Source organism: Carassius carassius, chromosome 39, assembly GCF_963082965.1.
Source record: "Carassius carassius chromosome 39, fCarCar2.1, whole genome shotgun sequence".
Taxonomy (NCBI): Eukaryota; Metazoa; Chordata; class Actinopteri; order Cypriniformes; family Cyprinidae; genus Carassius; species Carassius carassius.
Genome location: NC_081793.1, coordinates 12,647,395 through 12,667,321, shown reverse-complemented (window position 1 = coordinate 12,667,321; position 19,927 = coordinate 12,647,395). Strand labels below are relative to the sequence as shown.

At 36.3% G+C, this 19,927-nt stretch overlaps 1 protein-coding gene and 1 pseudogene across 2 annotated transcripts; one reads left to right on the top strand and one right to left on the bottom strand.

Annotated features, from left to right (window-relative positions):
- Nucleotides 1-4,553: 4,553 nt before the first annotated feature.
- On the bottom strand, nt 4,554-9,039 carry LOC132120962 (ankyrin repeat domain-containing protein 22-like; annotated as a pseudogene).
- Nucleotides 9,040-9,055: 16 nt separating this feature from the next.
- Nucleotides 9,056-19,746, top strand: LOC132121383 (AMSH-like protease). 2 transcript variants are annotated; one of them, XM_059530718.1, is made up of 11 exons: nt 9,056-9,482; nt 11,261-11,367; nt 13,540-13,757; nt 13,943-14,018; nt 14,862-14,957; nt 15,074-15,383; nt 16,050-16,174; nt 16,722-16,859; nt 17,721-17,833; nt 18,291-18,390; nt 18,518-19,746. In XM_059530718.1, exons 2-11 carry the CDS (start codon nt 11,338-11,340, stop codon nt 18,572-18,574), a joined length of 1,263 nt encoding a protein of 420 aa, XP_059386701.1. In that variant the 5' UTR covers nt 9,056-9,482; nt 11,261-11,337; the 3' UTR covers nt 18,575-19,746. The 2 variants fall into 2 exon arrangements, with proteins under 2 accessions (XP_059386701.1, XP_059386702.1); XM_059530719.1 differs by lacking the exon at nt 11,261-11,367.
- Nucleotides 19,747-19,927: the final 181 nt, after the last annotated feature.

Here is a 19,927-nt window from a genome sequence, read left to right as displayed (position 1 = left end):
TCATGCAGAAATTGTCTTTAAAACCCTTCCTGCTGTCTGCACCATACCACACAAATGGAAAAATGGTGTGCACATCATACACGGAAATGAAGCGGTCCTTCATTGACATTCAACCCGTAAGTAAAAGCAACACTTAAAACTAGAATTAAAAGTTAGTGAACTAACTTTGATGTTGGCTTGGCCATGGGGCAAAAGGGCCACAATACTTGTGTGCCAAACATTCTTTAGCTGCCCTGCTGCAAAAAAACAAAAACAAAATACACCTGCAACAGTCTTTTTCCATGGTCCCTTGCTGTTTTCTTTTCTAATAAAACGCCTAGGCTAAGATAACAGCTACGACAGTTGTCAGAGTTGGATGCGAAATAAGTTCTGCCTATTTTTCCCATGTTTGCTATTTCACAGTCCTGTCATCGTCGCGTTGTGGGCAACAACACACAAGGTAACTGAAACAATGCGGTTTAAATCAAGGTGATCATAAGGGGTCCAAGCACAATGGTTTGTATAGATGATGCAGTTACACAATGGACGTGTATCTTTTCAAGCAAATTATGAGTCCTTATGTGAGTACTATTATATGCACAACATGAAAATACATAGCTATCATAGTGTCCCTTGTTCACTTTTTCAGTAATCTGTGATAACTTGATAAATATATTGGCAATACTATTAAAATATGATAAAATTTAATGGTATTTAGGAGATGATCGTTTTTGCATAATTACTTTATTGGGTTTTATGAAAGTTTATAAGAAATAAATAATATTTAGTCTTTTTTAAATTTATTTATTGGTGTGCTATATCTGTGCTATATATAACTGATTGGACTTACGGTTTTCATAAAAATTAATATAAAAAAATCATAAAAATACCACAGACTTTAATTGACAGGATGTTCAGATGAGCCAAGCTCCAAATCCCATTACACTCAATCAAGCTTTGCTTTTATTAACTATTTCTAATCAATTTAAACTCATTCAAACTCATCTAATATTTCTAATCTATTTATATGCATAAATAAAAAAAATTATAAATATTTATTATATTTTTTAATAACCTTCAATAAGGCCCAATCTAGTAATAATGCAAAAACTATAATCTCCTAAATACCATTCAATTTGATCTTATTTTAATAGTACTGACAACATATTTCTCAAGTTATCACACATTACTGAAAAATTAAAGAAGGGACACTATATTAGTTATCTATTTTCATGTTGTGCATATAATAGTACTCACAGAAGGACAGATAATTTACTTGAAAAGAGGCAATTTATGTATTCGCTTGTATTTTTAACCGATTTAAAAGTGAAACTAAGGCAGAATACTGTGCTCAGCTGAAAATAAAATCACTTTAATATTCAAATCCAGTATCATAATCAACTTCCGATTTATATATCAACGGTTTATGTTCACATGGCTGTTTTCGTTTCTATTCACCAAGCAATTTTCTATGGACCCTTGCTGTCTTCTGTTCTAATAAAAAGCCTAGGCTATGACAATAGCTTCAACAGAATTGGCTATTGAACATAAACTGTTGAGAAATAAATTGGAAGTTGATTATGATACTGGATTTGAATATTAAGGTGACTTCATTTACCAACTGCTTTGTCTCTGAAAAGATCTTGAAGTATTTAGTATTCTGTGGCGCCATCATGTGGACAACATTAGCAATGTGGCCTTTATTTCTGAACAATATTATGAAAAGGGGAAATATTTATTGAATGATTACAAGTATTTAATGATTAGTTTATTGAAATACCCCCATTAAAATCTAATTTACTGATACTGTATCTTATTTCATGCTTTGAAAGTTTAAATTTCAACTTAAATTTTTGAGCAGTGTTGAACGATTACAATGAAAGTTGCTAAATTTGTTTTTACAATTATAATACATAAACTATACAATGTTGAAAAAAGTACAACAGTTATTGTTTTCATAATTTTTTATATTGACAATAGTTATTTTGTATTGTAATGAAGAAGGTTTGTATGACAACAAAAATGGTCATTACTAAAATTAAACACAAATGTAAAATAACATGTCAACGATTTAATAAAATATAGATTAATTCTTGTTAGAGCAAAACTATTTAATTATAAAGATATATAATAAATAATTAGAAATGACTTTCTGTTTTTTATAGATTACAATTGAAGACAAAAAGCAGCTGGTAAATGCAGTCTCTTTTAATATTCAATCCAGCATCAATACCCATTTTCGATTTATTTCTCAACAGTTTATGGTCACGTGGCTGTTTTCGTTTATATTCGCCAAGCTATTATGAATTTTGAAATAATTGTGTACTTGATTTGTCCGATCTACCGACGAAAAGCCAGAATCACTGTCCTCTGAAGCTGGAGAGATGGATGTTATTTTCACCTAAGACAAAAAGATCACACAAGCACTCATTTTGAAAAAACAACTGGAGGCTGAGAAAAACAGGTCTGCAGCTAAAAGAAAAATGAATTTTGGCAACAACAAAAAATCCAAACCAAAGAAGCAGAAAATTCCGGACTCATCTGATGAAGAAAATGAAGTCTGCATTGTGTGCTTGGAAAGCTTCTCCAGGCCAAAGGAGGTCTGGCTCCAGTGCTGGTCCTGTAAAGCCTGGGCACACAAGGACTGCACAGATGGAAGGGATTTTTACACTTGCCACAACTGTGACTCAGACTAGGCCTACCGAGCCCCCCACCCCCCCTCTCTCTCTGTTGTTGAGAATGTTTGAGTTCATGTTTAATGAACATGTTTCATGTTTCTGAGGTGTTCTACCCATTAAATAAATTTCTTGTATTATAATTTGACGGTTTCACCTCTTTTTTGTCATGTAGTGTGAAAAAAAAGGTAATCATTCCTTAAAAACATTAAATGAATAGTCACAATAACATGACTGATAAATAATATTTTCCATTTTGAGTATATGATTGATTAATTATGTATATTTTAGACATGTTACAACCGTCCCTGTACACTGGGACGGTTGTAACAGTGGAGAGACTGTATTAAAATCAATTTTGCAACCTGTACATATTTCATAAAACCACTTAAATACATTGTTTCAGAAGTTGACAGATTGAAGTTTATAATATAACAAATTGGTTATTCCAGTATAAATGGTTTTTGATGTATTGCTAAAATGGCAAAAAGTGTTACAACTGTCCCTGGTCTCCCCTATGTATGCCAAGCCAACATAATTACAGTGCCCTGTGTAATCAAGTCACCTTTATTTATTTTGTATAAGACAACCCGTTGTACAATACAAATCGTTCCAAGAAGATATTTTGAAAAAAAAAACATGATGACAGAATTTTAATATATGGGTGAATTTTCACTTTAACAAATTTAAATTCGCTATAGCTTTTAACTCATTTAAATGCACTAATTTGTAAAGTGAGTGTATCAATGAAATATCATCACAATGCATGTTAACTGAGCTTTTTTTTTTAAATTCTTTTAAGGTCGGCACTAATTAGTGCTGTACTTGAATCATGAGACAAGCCAGAATCCACATGTCCTGGTGCTTGGTGACAAGGAAAACTCCTCCCAAGTTTTTATTATTTTAAACGGGGAGGCGATGGAACAGAAGACGGTACTACAAGCAGTCGATCTGTGTTTCAAACTTTTCTTTGTATATGACATACTACCCAAAGCCCTCTGCTCATATTTGAGAGTTTTTGTAACACACAGTCTTAAAAACTTTGTATTTTGTAATCAGTAAAAAACTTTTTTATTTTATTGATCATCAGTAGGTCCAGCAGCTGGTATATATTTATTATTATTACTTGATTTTATGATTATTTTTTGTTTTATTATTATATGTTAGGTTCATTTTATTTGAAAGTCGTAATATTTGCCAAGTATGGTAACCCATATTTGGAATTGGTGCTCTGCATTTAACCCATCCAAGTGCACACACAAAGCAGTGAGAAATGAACACACACCCGGAGCAGTGGGCAGCCATATCCAGTGTCCAGGGAGCAACTGGGGGTTCAGTGCCTTGCTCAAGTGCACTTCAGTCATGAGTATTGAGGGTGGAAGAGAGCGCTGTTCATTCACTCCCTCCACCTACAACTCCTGCCAGCACAGAGACTCGAACCAGCAACCTTCGGGTTACAGGTCCAACTCTCTAAACATAAGGCCACAGCTGTGAACTGTATTTGCACGTTTGTGTGTTTTCATATGAATATGAATTGACACATTTGTAGATCTTGAAAATGTCAGTTGTATTTTTACACATTCTTGTAAATATAAATAAAATATTTTAAAATATATTTGTAAATGTATTATTTGCATATTAAAATAAAATCTGTAATTTACAGACCCCAACAGGATTTTAACCCAATTGGTTGGGTTGAAATAACCCACAGATGGGAAGGTGCTATACCAACCCATAGTTGGGTTACAGGTTGGGTTATTTTTAACCCAACATTTTTTAGTGTGTACCAATATATATTTAGCATACCACTTTGAGAGAGAAAACAGAAAACAAAATGTACAATGCTTGTTTCACAAGATCAACACCAGTTTCAAATCCTGTCACACTCAGCAAATGTAATTTTTTTTTTTTTTTTTAAGTTACTTCAATAAATAAGAGAGCATGATTACAGATACACCAGTTCCGGTTCAAATAATTGCTTTAAATAATTAACCATCTTTATTCTGTACTGAAACATCTGCACTTTTCTCCTAACAATGGAATGATCCTTTGACTTTATCTTTGGCATGCATAGTCCAGTGTTCCCCTTCTGAAAAAACAAAGATGCATTATACCATGAACATAAATTGAGTGGTCTACTTAGTCTACATGATTTACTTCTACCTTAGTGGCCAGCAGAAGCTCCATCAATTTCACTTTTTCTTTGCTTCTCTTCCTTTTTTTTGAGAAATAAAAGGGGCATGCCATTCTTTAATATTGTAGAATTAAAGTTGACTAAAGTAGGTTAGTCATAAATTAAAGTCAGATTGCATATGTGGTGGTCAAGAACACCCTTTAAACATAAAACAATTTATATTCCTGTACACTAATATCAGGGAAATTCCTGATCTCACACAGCAGGTTAAGTTAAGTTACTAGTCTCTTCCAGAATGCCATGACTGAGAGATAACCTACCAATTAACAATATAGGCATTAAAATGGCATCAGGTAGTCCAGGAAGGAAAATGTTCTTCTTGTAGTGTAGTGCAAACAAGTCCTCTCTTTCTAAAGGTAAAATGTACACACAGATGTTTAAATAAGCAAGCTGACCACACAAAATAAACCATTATCAATAAAATTGACCACAGGGTGAGTCAGAAAAACAACATGCATTAACATGAATCACTGAGCATAGACTCACTCATAACAGTACAATGGCAGCATTACGATAACCAGGATTCAAACAGGACTTTTTTTAGTCTCCTCACTTATGCAATACCTTATTTCTAATAGACACATTTGCAGTGCAATCTAGAAGGTATTTGACAGTCCTGAGGTGTCCTTGTCTACAGGCGGCTATGATTGGTGTGTCTCCTGTTCCATCATCTTGAACATTTACATTTCTGGGATCAGAAATGTTTTTGCAACTTGTGGATGTCATCGTCATAAGCTGCCTAACACACAGGCTATGGAAAGAAAGCAGCACAAAATATGATAAAAAAAATGTACAGGAAACAAAGTCAAAGTCACCTTTATTTATATAGCGCTTTAAACAAAATACATTGCGTCAAAGCAACTGAACAACATTCATTAGGGAAACAGTGTCAATAATGCAAAATGATAGTTAAAGGCAGTTCATCATTGGATTCAGTGATGTCATCTCTGTTCAGTTAAATAGTGTCTGTGCATTTATTTGCAATCAAGTCAACGATATCGCTGTAGATGAAGTTACCCCAACTAAGCAAGCCAGAGGCAACAGCGGCAAGGAACCGAAACTCCATCGGTGACAGAATGGAGAAAAAAACCTTGGGAGAAACCAGGCTCAGTTGGGGGGCCAGTTCTCCTCTGACCAGACAAAACCAGTAGTTCAATTCCAGGCTGCAGCAAAGTCAGATTGTGCAGAAGAAAAGATTGTGCAGAAGAAACAATTATCTTAAAACTAGTACACACACATTGTGCTGGTCAAATATATATGACATATATGACAAGTCTCAGTTAGTCTAGTACAGAATGCATAGCCATTTTTTTTTTTTTTTTTATAAATGAAAAAACAAGAAAAGGAAAAGTGCTGGTATTAGTTGGTTAAGTGCTGGCGAAAAAGATGAGTCTTTAGATGTTTCTTGAAAATGAGTAAAGACTCAGCTGTACTAATTGAGATTGGGAGGTCATTCCACCAGCTGGGCACAGTCCAGGAAAAGGTCCGTGAGAGTGATTTTGAACTTCTTTGGGATGGCACCACGAGGCGTCGTTCACTTGCAGAGTGCAAACTTCTGGAGGGCACATAAGATTTAACCAGTGAGTTTAGGTATCTTGGTGCCGTGCCAGTGGTCGTCTTGTAGGCAAGCATCAGTAACAGAATTTGATGCGAGCGGCTACTGGCTACTGTTGGAAAATGAAATCTGCATCTCCATAAAGATGGTCAGCAGCAGGAAGCATGAAGTGCTCTAAAACTTCCTGGTATACGGCTGTGTTGTCCTTGGACCGCAGATGACATGGCACCCCAAACCATCACTGACCGTGGAAACTTTACACTTGACCTCAAGCAACATGGACTGTTTGCCTCTCCTCTCTTCCTCCAGACTCTGGGACCCTGATTTCCAAAGGAAATGCAAAATTTACTTTCATTAGAGAACATAACTTTGGACCACTCAGCAGCAGTCCAGTCCTTTTTGAAACGAGACACTTCACAACTTTTCTGTTGTTCAAGAGTGGCTTGACAAAAGGAATGCGACAGCTGAAACCCATGTCTTGCATACGTTTGCGTTGTGGTTCTTGAAGCACTGACTCCAGCTGCAGTCCACTCTTTGTGAATCTCCCCCACATTTTTGAATGGGTTTTGTTTCACAATAGTCTCCAGGGTGCGGTTATCCTTATTGCTTGTACACTTTTTTTCTACCACATCTTTTCCTTCTCTTCGCCTCTCTATTACTGTGCTTGGTCACAGACAGCCTCTTTTGCAATTACCTTTTGTGTCTTGCCCTCCTTGTGCAAGGTGTCAATTGTCGACTTTTTGTGACAACTGTCAAATCAGCAGTCTTTCCCATGATTGTGTAGCCTACAGAACTAGACTGAGAGACCATTTAAAGTCCTTTGCGGGTGTTTTGAGTTAATTAGCTGATTAGAGTGTGGCACCAGGTGTCTTCCATATTCAACCTTTTCACAATATTCAAATTTTCTGAGATACTGAATTTGGGATTTTCCTTATTTGTCAGTTATAACCATCATAATTAAAAGAAATAAACATTTGAAATATATCAGTCTGTGTGTAATGAATGAATATAATAAACAAGTTTCACTTTTTTAATGGAATTAGTGAAATCAACTTTTTGATGATATTCTAATTATATGACCAGCACCTGTATATATAAGATAACTAAAGAATAATTAGAGACGGAGGCAATTTTAGAAATATGACTTGATATCAGATAGGGTGAAGAGCAAAACAGGTCTGGTGACATCCCAAGCATAACATAACTTTACACATAAACATGCCCTTTCCAAATACAAAATGACAGCTAAAATAACAAAAGTTACATTTTGTTTACATAAACACTGTAAATAAATGTCTTTAAGCAGTTCTGTATTTTCATATAGATGTAAGCTATATTGTATATTTCAAGGTCTAATGATCTAGAAGTTAACACTGCAATAAAAGTGACAACAGTAGTGCCATAAAAAAAAAATTCAGAAAAGATGATTCTCTGGGACAACGTCAAACAATGTGTCCAGTGTTATCTGTGAATGTGTGGTAAACTGTCTGAGAAGAGGACAGTTATTTGGCACTGGCGCATCTCCAAATTTTTAAGCATGATTATGTTATCATGTTGACACACAACCGAGATATGGAGAACAACATATATATATGTGTATATTATATTATATATATATATATATTTTTTTTTTTTAGAGATTAAATCACCTTAATTAAGCACAACACGATTAGTCGATTCTCTTCATCATCATCATTAGGAAGCCTACATGAGATGTTTTCTAAAGAAAGGAAATTCAAGACACGTTTCAAAGTAGTTTCTCTTCGCTGAGCACAATATCCCAATTTGGCTTCCTGTAAATCCTTAATGCAGACTGTTATTTTATAAAACGAACAGCTCTTTGCTAACTTGTTTGCTTTCTGTTTTTGTACAGTCTATGTTTCTACCCGTGTCTGTGAGAACTGTATGAAACAGCGCTTCAGATAAGAGTGTGGTCAACAATGACGCCATACGTCAGGATGCAATAAGTGCAGTTCAGGTGTGCAGCAGTGGATTCCTGTGGGATTACTATCGCGCTAGATCTTATTTTGAGCGCGCAAAAGTGAGCTTTGTGGAGAAAATGTAGGTCAAACACTAATGTACTTTAGAAATAATCCCCTCTCAAAACCTCTCATCTGTTCATATTTATAAGAAACTTTCCGAGAAACAAAAAACAAAAAACAAAAAAAAAAAACAAGCTCTTATAATTGGCCGACATTGCGGCACAGTTTGTTTTGATTTACAGAATCATATTTTACTCAACTGCGTCAGAAACGGGCTTCGATAGTAGCTATGCTTATTATTTTAAGAGTTTTGATTTGTCGGTAGTCGTGTTATAGGCGATCGAATCGGAAGAGTTGTGCCCCATCTGGTGGATTAAAAAAAAAAAAAAAAAAACAGCATACAAATCTTATGTCAGTCAGTATTTCTTTTTCTGGCGTAACATTTCACAAAATAAATGCAAACAGTTCGAGAAGAACATGTCAGGCTTCATAGCCTTTATAATGTGAACAATATATTTTCTAATTGGTCGATGCTTGAAAATAATGTAATATTTGAGAGTGTCTATTTATCAAATTAAACTGTCTGTTTATCAAATTAAAAGCTTGCTTGTAGTTGTACATGTCATGCATCTACCTTTACAGACGTACAGTCATTCCCAGCCCCCTTAGCTGTCACACTGGTTGCGGCTCAAATCTAGTGAAGAAGACAGCGTTTGGGCATCATAGAAGAATCCAGAGGATCCGGATGCTGACTAGATAGGCGGCTCGTGAGGTTTTGAAACACAGCCAGTAAAAGCACCTCTGTCATAGCAGCATTCATCTGGCTCGTAGAGCTCCGCGTGAACCGTCTGACATCGCGGGGTCATTCGCTCTGAAAGACAGCAATCAGCCATTTTAGCTTTGCGCGTATATCAATGCCAAAAGAACAAAGCTTCCATGAGGCACAAAGGCAAAAGACCGAGAGTTTTAGACAATAATAAAAAACCTGCCCTTTTATTTCCGCGAGTTGCCTGTTTTCGAGCTGAATTCTAGTATGTGCCACTTCTAACGATTGTAGGAATGTCGAGCATGGGATCACATCAGTTCTTCTCTTACAGGTGAGGATTTTATTGTATTTATACATTTCATTTTCTGATAATAAATCAGGGCTATGATTATTACTGGTTTTGTTTCTAAACTATTTTTAAATGAATGTTTAAATGTAATTGCTGCAATCTTTTCAGGTGAATGTATCTGACCTGGTCATTGGGACTGGTTTACTGATAAAGTAATATTATTTGTATGATCTGTATGATTATAAAGATTTTAGGATTTTAGCTTGACGTATGTTGACTGTTTATTGAGGGAGCTACAAGTTTGAGCACTTGAGATGTTCATCATATAAAATGCATTTGTATCATAAATTTATAGTGACAGAAATATTAACGTATTTACTGTATGAGGACAACAATGAATCAGGAGATTGGAAATTATAAAGTTACTTTAGTGTAATATTATTTATACCCACAGTACTCACTGTAATGTATTTAATTGCAAATAAATATACTGTATATTATATTAGAGCCTGATTTATTCATGTGCTGGACAGGAATGAATCCTTCATGAACTTCATGAACATCATACATGAACATCATACATTTCAGGCATATTAATAGAAATGGCTATTTACAAACTTGGTAATAGTAGTCATCATGTTAATAGTTTAATCGTGAGACACTGTCATAGAGATTGGTTTACCTAACACAAACATGTTTGCAGATGTGGACTGCAGTTTGATTTACTTGGTTTTTAAAATATGTTGAAGAACCGCTCATCACTCCTTGAAAATGCTTGTGCTTTACTGTATAAACCCTCTTTAGTCTTCAGCAGAACACCATAATAACCTTAGTATTGTGGAGAGCAATTATTTCAGTCTGACACATACCATTATATATATATATATATATATATATATATATATATATATATATATATATATATATATATATATATATATATATAATGGTATGTGTCAGACTGAAATAATTATGTATATGTATATGTGTGTATATATAGGCCTATGTATGTATGTGTGTGTGTGTGTATATATTATATGACACTTAAAATCATTGATTTTTAGAGACATGTGAATCCAGACAGTTGCTTAAGTCAATGTTTTACTGAATCATTATCTGCTTTTTTTAATAAATGTGTAATTGCTTAAATGTTTTGAACATTAAACTACACATCATATAATATATGCATGTAATCTAGATTTACAATCTATCTTCTTAACTAATCAAATACAAATTTATGTTATGCAAGGCCCTAATTAGCAGAGATTGCTCGGTATTAAATCTGTCCTTTTTGTCAATCTTCTTTACACTGCTCTCTTTTTTTAACAGTGCATCTACTTTAAGTTGCCATGGAATCGGTATTCAGAATGTAATCTTCTGTGGTGGTGATACTTTTCCATTTGTTAATTAGCAATTTGCTGTACTCAGTTTTCAAAGAGTAAAAAAGAAAGAAACCATCCAATATGTACCTAGATTTGTGCAAAATGAAAAAGCTCACCAAGGTTCTTTTTCACAGCAAAGAAGATATCCATGAGTCACCATATTTTGCTGCATGGTAACAAGCTGTCATAGCAACTGTAGCACAGATTCTGGAATGAATAACTGTGTTATTTGGACAGAGATGCTGAATTATATTTGATAATCCCCATGGAAATGCACAGGGCATGGTAACCGTGTTAATAGATTAGGAAGAATATGCTTGGAATTCTACAGCGTAGAGTTGTAGCCTAAGCTAGTGTTGAGTAACTGAAAAGAAAGACTGTATCGACCTTCTTAACAGAACTGCTGTGATGCCAGATATGATATTTCTTGCTCCTCAGCTTGGAATCATCTTGGGAGATGACAGATGGATGCATAGAGAGGATTGAAGTCTGCCAGTCAGTGTTGTAAACTCACCATGGACCAGGGCTTCAGTTTCAGCACACTGGTGAGTGGTGTTGTGGGAAGAGGAGGAGGAGGTGGAGGAGGGTGGGGGACAGCTGATATTACTTGAAGTTGGGTCATAGGGACAGAATGGTTTTCTCTGACTCACTCCCATTAGTATTCCCATTGCAGCTGCTCCGTCATTTAGATCCCTTCATCCTGGAGTGGGCTAGAGGGAAGTAACGGATGTAACCTCCTTCACACTTTGTTTCCCCTCTTTGTGAATGCATGATCTAACATAGTCTTCTTATTTTGGCCACACAGAGTGCTATTCTCCAACAATAGTACAGAGACTTTTAATTTGGCTTTTTCACAACATTCGCAGATTTTTGTGCATGTGCTCTTCAAGAGTCAAGCAATCTGTCATGTCCAACAAGTGTAACAGCTCGGCAGGCCCTTGTTGTAGTCCATCAGTGTCCTGCTGCATGTTGATAAGACGCCCACTCTTTTCAGTGACCCTAAAACAGAGGCTCTGTTTAGTCATTAGTATGAGAACTGGAAGCGAACTCAGCGTGGGTGCTGCTGGGTGTTCCGGTTCGCTCGAGCTGGGTGAAGAACAGAGCTTATGTTGTGTTTATCGGAGGCCTGTGATGTCTCTGGGACAAATGCTCTATGGGGACCAATCCTAGTTCAGTTTGCCTATTCTAGAGGATTTTTATTTGGCAGAGCTATAATGTAGCTCATCAGATTGAAACTTTTAAAATGAGTGGGAAATATTTGAAGGGATAGTTCACCCGAAAATGAAAATTCTGTCATCAATTACAACCCCTTCATGTCGTTCCAAACCCGTAAACCTTCGGAACACAAAATCCAAGAGACAACAAGGCAACTGACACGTTCAAGGCCCAGAAAGGTAGTAAGGTCATCGTTCACAAGAGTGTCACGATGCATGAATGTTCATTTCTCTGCTTGTAAACAAGGCGCAGCCCATCCGGTAGGGCTGTGCAAAAAATCGAATGCGATTTTCATGCGCATCTCATCAGTAAAGACGCTCCTGTAATTAGAAGTATATCTCCAGCACGTGCGTTCAGATCAGGGTTGCCAGGTTTTCACAATAAATCCTGCCCAGTTGCTTCTCAAAACTAGTCCAAAACTAGCCCAATTGCGTTTCCAGGAGGTTCCCCGATAAAAAATTTCTTCCCGGGGTTAAAATATATGTTTTTTTGGCAGGGTTGCCTTGGTAAAATTTGCATTTTAGGGGCTAAATATCACGTTATTGGTATTGGGGTTGCTTCAAACCGCGGACATGAAATACAACCGCAGACTTGGCAACACTGGTTCAGGTGGAGCGCCAGTTACTACACAGAGCCATGTTTTACCAAGGCAACCCTGCCAAAAAACGTGTATTTTAACTCCCGGGAAGCAATTTTTATTGGGGAACCTCCTGGAAACGCGATTGGGCTAGTTTTGAGAAGCAACTGGGCAGGATTTATTGTGAAAACCTGGCAACCCTGATCTGAACGCACGTGCTGGAGATATACTTCTAATTACAGGAGCGTCTTTACTGATGAGATGCGCATGAAAATCGCATTCGATTTTTTGCACAGCCCTACCATCCGGGTTCTACATCAGAACGCCGGCTCCTGTGTCAGCAACATCACAAGCATACAGTACATCATAGTACTCTTGAAAATGCATGTCAAAGACTGACATGAAAAAGAAGAAATTGTTGAATAAATGTTTATTTTTGTTTGCTTTGCGCTCAAAAGGTATTCTCATAGCTTCATGAAATTAAGGATGAACCACTGATATAACATGGACTATTTTAACGATGTCCTTTCTACCTTTCTGAGCCTTGAATGTTTCAGTTACGCGGGTGTCTATTTAGGGTCATAAAGCTCTCGAATTTCATCAGAAATATCTTAATTTGTGTTCCGAAGATGAACAAAGGACTTATGGGTTTGGAACGACATGAGCGAATTAATGAGGTAATTTAAATTTTTGGGTGAACTATTCCTTCAAGCACACAAAACAGGCTAAATAAGGAAAAATCGATTGAAACTAAAGGGTTAAATTGTCCAAAAAAACACCACTGTATGTCTTTATCGGCAGTAATATTTCGCAACTGACAAAACTCTTGTGCATTATATCATAATGGTCTCATGGTTTGCAGAGGGTACCTTGTGTGGCATTGCACTGTGTTCACATGGTTTTTTGTTGTCATCTCCATTCGCAGAAGAAGTTAGCTGCCGAGCCAGATCACACTGACGTGACTCTGCCAGCGGTGGAACGCGTGCGGGCCCTCAGCAAAATGGGCTATAACATTGAAATAAATGAAGACATCGCCCCGAGACGCTACTTCCGCTCTGGTATTGAGATGGAGCGTATGGCAGCAGTTTATCTAGAGGAAGGCAGTCTGGAGAATGCCTTTGTCCTCTACAACAAGTTCATCACGTATGTTTATTTGACCTTATCGCATCGCATCAATTGTCCTAAAGTATTCAAGGTCACAGGCATGAAGGAGTCTTTCCCAGCATCTTGGGCATTTTTGTTTTGTCTTCACAGCTGTCATAAAATAGTATTCTCTAATTCATGGCAATCAGTCCTCAGCTTTATTTTCCTTTTTCACTCTTGCACAGTTTATTTGTTGAGAAACTCCCCTGTCATAGGGACTATCAGCAGTGCAACGTCCCTGAGAAGCAAGTTATAATGAAGGTAAGCCCCTGGCATGTTACTCACAGGAACTGATGGAGCCCTGTTGCGCTCAGCCCACTGTAAATCTAATTAGCATCATTCTCAATTACCTTGGCTAGAGGACTTGTCAGGCTCGCAGCTGCTCACATGGTGGGTTTGCCTTGTTCCTTGTTTCACACGTCCTGCTTTCATTTAAGCATAGTGACATGAAACTGACTTTAGTCAAAAAGTTCTTCCCAGTGTCCTGATGCATCAATCATTGTTTAAGAGACAAACGTCTGATTAAAACTGCATTCTTACATAATTGTTTTAATGCATTTTTTAATTCGTTTTTTTATGAAAAATGGAAAAGTTAGGATGTGACATATCAACGATTTTGTCCTTTTTTCAAACTAATAGTCTGAGGTTAATGTCAAAGTCATTAACCATTTGCTAATCACTATTGCTAGTTGATGGCATTGTTATTGGTATTGCTACAGAGGCATTCTCACTTTGGTATTGCTATAGATTTTTTTTTTTTTTTTTTGGAACCAACATTTGTAGTGCAATGTGAGAGATCAATATTTTTGGTAAATTTTTGGAAGATAATCTTCTAAAGGTTTCATCCTCTAGCATATACTGTAAATAGCCTCAGTGCTAGCAGACAATGACTAAAAGCCACAAAACTCAATTTTTTATTTCATGGGTTCTTTAACCTAATGATCTTAATGTCTGCTGTTGGTCCCTGAATAAAAAAAAAACAAGATGAATAATGGTTCAAGTGTCTCATTATGTCCATGAAAGCGTTAGCGCATATTGATCTGGTACTCGCTGTCTGTAACACAACCCTTAATGTTTGTCCTATTATCTGTTCATTATGTACAGAAATTGCAGGAAGTGGCCTTTCCACGGAAGGACCAACTGAAGATACTTCTCCATGAGAAATACAGCAAAGAACACAATGAATATCTAAAGAGTCAGGTACATTCGACAGAGTACTTCTCATTCACTGCTGATGAATTTCCTGTTTGTCAAATTTCAGATTCATTTCATTAATGTGAATATTAATCATTCATGATGTGCAAATATTTTTGCAGACTCAAGCCATGGCTGTTGACATGTGTAGTGGACGACTGCAGAAAATGTCTCTGTTGGAGGAGGAACGGCAACGTGTAGCACAGCTCAGGAAGATGCAAATCGAGTCTGAGCAGTTCCGCTACTTCGAGGACCAACTGCATAGACAAGAGTTGGCCAGTCGCAGGGATGAGGCTGTCCCCAAAGTGCCTGAACAAACTGATGGGTCCTGCTTATCCCAGACCCAGAGAAACCATGTGCGCCTTGACCCCAATCGTAACAAACCAGCGGCCCCTGTCCCCAAACCGGCAGCCACCTTAGCAGCGATACAAAGTGAGTGCCCTCAACTATCTCAAATTTGCCTGTTAGTAATTCTAATGATTTAATACACAGCTCTCTGATTATTACGTTTTTTTATACATTATTTGTTAAACTGCATATTGGTATTGTTCACATATAATAAAATAATTCATGTTCGTTTATTTACGCTGCCATTTAAAAGTTTGGGGTATAAAATTTTTGTATTTATCTCACACTCAACAAGACTGCCTTTATTTGATCAAAATTCAGTAAAAAGAAAAAATATTATGAAATATTATTGTAATTTGAAAAGACTTTTTTCTATTTTAATATGTTTTAAAATTTCTGTTGTTCCAGTGTCACATGATCCTTCAGAAATTCATTCTAATAGGCTGATTTGGTGCTCAAGAAACATTTCTCATTACCAATGTTAAAATCAATTGTACTGTTTAATAGTCACCTTTGATCAATTTAATGTTTCCAGGCTGAGTAAAAAGATTAAAACTGAACAGCGAAACGGACACAATGCATAGGATAATGTACAGTCAGAGTCATTATCACAAAATAAACATGTTCAGAATGCTAGAAAGCTTCTATTGATTCTGAAGGGGTTTGTTTTGCAATGATACCTGTCTCACTGTACATTATCCTTTGCTTGTGTTATTAGCAGAACTACAGTATGTACCTGTGTGTTTCTAGATCAGCGTGTTGAAGGCCTGAGGCGGGTTTTAATCCCACGAGACCTGACTTACAGGTTCCTCCTGTTGGCTGACAGTAACACGGCGAGAGGAATTGAGACTTGTGGAGTTCTCTGTGGAAAACTGGTAAGGCCTCAGCTGGAGCATAGCTCTTCTCTGTGGACTTTTGTTCTTGAAATTGCAGATTTTTGCTAATCCTTTCCTGAAGTGAGTGTGAATATTGTTTGGGGAGTGTTAAAGGTCAATCATGCCTTTTTTTTTTTGGCTAATTATTTGCAACCTTTCTCATTCACTGTAAAACTGGGAGCTTCAGTGTTGCACAATCAGTGTAAATACTAGGTGTTCACTCAAGGAACTTCCTCATACTTTTAACTGACATTATTCATGAGCATTACATAGAATTTTTTTAGTGTCTTATTCACCAACCACCTGCAATCCATCTTGATCTTACAGCAGTTGCATTATCAAATGCTCCCAACATTTTTTTATTTTTTTGTCTCTGACTTGTCTCAAGTTGAGAGTTCTTCCCCTGTTGTACACTTTCATCACCTGCTTCACCTGTCAGTCCCACAGTTCTTTACAGCAACCTGATGTTCAGCTGCCATAAAGAATGAATTGTAGGATAATAGAAAATGATATCAAACAAACTAAAATCAGTTTTGTTGCCCTGCAGACACACAATGAGTTTGTGCTGACTCATGTGATCATCCCCAAGCAGTCCGCCGGTCCTGACTACTGTGACATGGAGAACGTGGAAGAGCTGTTCAGTTACCAGGACCATCATAATCTTCTGACCCTGGGCTGGATCCATGTGGGTGTCTCTCTTTTTTAGGCTGTCATGTAATTTCTGAACACCAAGATAATGAATGTGCTCCTCTTTTTTTCACACCTTTGGTGGGTGAAAAGCTTGCTGGTGACAAATTTCCAAGCCCGCACAGAATCTCAGCCTGCAGAAAGTGGCAAAAATGTTCACAGATTTTGAGCAATTACTTTTATTTTACAAGTAATTATTTTATAACTGACTGTTCTTGACTTGAAATGTAATAGTTTTGCTACTAGTTTTTGTCATTGCATTGAAGAAGTACTTATGTTCTTTAACTAATAAAAATAATATATGTAATATATGTAAGATTTTTTTTTAAGGGGTTCATAGTTTTATCCTGCAAGGATTGCAGAAATGTATAATGTTTTAATCTTAATCTTTTAGACTGATATGTTCATGTGACATTGAAGTCTGGAGCAATGGCTGCCCAATATTGAGCTTTTCCATCATGGGAATAATAAATATATTAAAATTCAACATTTATTTGAAAATTGTAATAATATTTGAAAATATTATTGCATTTTACTGTATTTTGATCAAATAAATGCAGCCACGGTCAGCCAAACCTTTGAACAGAAGTGTATGTAAATAGGCTACTTCTAGAAGTATCAGACCATGCACTTAAACACAGATTCAGTTTTATTAATATGATGGGCATCAGTCCGAGGATCAGCCTGGAAACAGTTTTAACCATGGTTTAAAAATTTACTGAACTTTTATTCTTAGTAGCCCATTTTTTTTTATTTTTAATTGGTTTTCATTTTGCATAGTTAAATTATTTCATAGCTGTATGAAAATAAGGGGCTACTAAATGGCGTTAATTAGAATTTTTGCATTTTTGGTTCATAGACACACCCGACACAGACAGCCTTCCTCTCAAGCGTGGATCTGCACACACACAGCTCTTATCAGCTCATGTTACCTGAGGCCATCGCCATTGTTTGCGCACCGAAACACAATGAGTGAGTATGACACTAATAAAACTCCCACACCTCCATTGTGTTCACACAACCTAAACCTTTTTTCATCTGCAGTCTCTAAAGCACTACATCAGAGTAATGCACATTAATTTATTTTTTAACAATGGTTTTGATTGTTTAACAGTTGTTTATCATTGAAACATCCATGAATCAGTTCAGGATTCTGGTTGTAAAAAATAAAATAAAATAATGTAAATAAATTAAATGAATGACTCCATGCAAATATATTCTATAGATAATCATTTGTCTAAATTTATTTATTTTATTTATTTTTTTTAATGGCTAGATTTCTGAAATATATGCATGCATACTATGAACCCATGCATACTGTACTCCAAAAAAATAAATAAAAATAAAGGTCTTATTATGAAAAAGTGTATTATGTATGTAAACAAACATCATTGAGATCAATGAGATGTGTGTCATTCCGCTTCTTCAGCACGGGAGTGTTCCGCCTCACCAGTGCTGGAATGGGAGAAGTGGCTGGATGCAGATTGAAAGGTTTTCACCCCCACTCTAAAGACCCTCCTCTGTTCACTGTAAGAACCCCCTGTTCCTGCTGTGAATATGAAAATCGGCAGACATGTGTGCCTTCTGTTCCAAATGTTGACATCAAAATTGAAACACTTTTAGAGAAGTGAAAAATCGTTTTTTTTCTATTTGCAGATTTGCAAGCACATTGTGGTGAAGGACACGAAAACGACAGTTCTGGACCTCAGGTGACAGAGGAAGAGAGGAAATATTTCAGTATCTGCAAATCATTGAGAATATTTATATCTTTCTTTACTTGAGTTCTTTTTTTCTATTTATTTATTTTACAAAAATCTAGAATCCCTCAGCTGCAAATTTCACTGTGAGCAGGTTTGGTGAAGTTATTGAGGTGTTCCAATGGTGTTTTGTGTTTTTAAGTCATCATGCGCTTTTTGTTCATAGCCAGGTGTTTAACAAATGTTTTGGTCAGATTGTTCCATCTCATCATCTGACTGCTGTTTTGGTTTTGTCCACAAGGTGGCGTCCTTTATCAAGGCATACTATGAGGCTGCTACAAATGTAAAATGGTTTCAGGAAGTTGTGTGTGTGATTTGCCTTTTTTTTTATCCAGTGATATCACTTGCAGTTCTCACTTTAACACAATGTACACTGAAGAAGAGAAATTTATTTTAAACCTAACTGAATTTTCTAGTTTTGTGTTTGCTGCCAGTACTAAAATAAATTGAATTGCTATATGAGAGTCATTTTTAGGCCTTACTATGTTATCATTTTTGTGGTTGAATGGTTGATAATTAAACTTTGTATATAATGTCAGTTCAGATAAAAGTTCAGGCTAAAGGATTTCTGTCTTTTTCAACTCCAGCCTAATGATGCGATATGACGTTGACCAGTGAGCTGACTGTTTTGATTTCCAAGTTCAGCATTTTTTCCATTGTGGATCTGATTACAAGGAAAGTGACTTTTGAAAAGTATAAAAAAGATTGGGATCTCTTAGACGAGACCAAATTACCCATAATAGAATAAGCATAGACATCCCCAGAGGATCTCAAATGCACTATTCTCACGGTTTCATTGCCTCATTTTAACATTTACTTTAATTTTTGGCTCCACTATTTTTATGGTTTGGGAAGAAAACTTTTTGTCACCAGTGGGAGATGAAATCCATTATATGATAACTTGAACTCCATGCAGTTCAGAGGGGTGTTCGCTGTATCCTGTAATTCTTGTATAATGTGGCATTGGATTGTTTCTTCAGTCTATTGCTGTGTGCCAGTGGCTCCACTGAGATGTGCTGTTGTCGTACTTTGTGCTCAAGAGAGTACAAGGAGGCTTATGTGTCTGTACAAACACAATTTTATCCTCCGCGCATTTGTTAATAAAAGCTAAATACCTCTGTTATGAAACAGCATGATGCTGTATTTTTTTTTTATCTGTAATTGATTCAGAGTGAAAAGCGTGTTCATATTCCCAAGTAAACTGAAAATGGAATGATGAAATGAGAAGGAAACATTTAGCATGATTCATCACAGGATATTGATGGCTCACACATTCTTCACCATATTGGGTATTTTGGGTCATAAATGG

Coding starts and splice junctions, on each gene's coding strand:
- LOC132121383 (XM_059530718.1), top strand. CDS start 11,338: ATGGACCAGGGCTTCAGTTTCAGCACACTG. Junction 11,368..13,539: donor GCTTCAGTTTCAGCACACTG/GTGAGTGGTGTT, acceptor CTCCATTCGCAG/AAGAAGTTAGCTGCCGAGCC. Junction 13,758..13,942: donor CTCTACAACAAGTTCATCAC/GTATGTTTATTT, acceptor ACTCTTGCACAG/TTTATTTGTTGAGAAACTCC.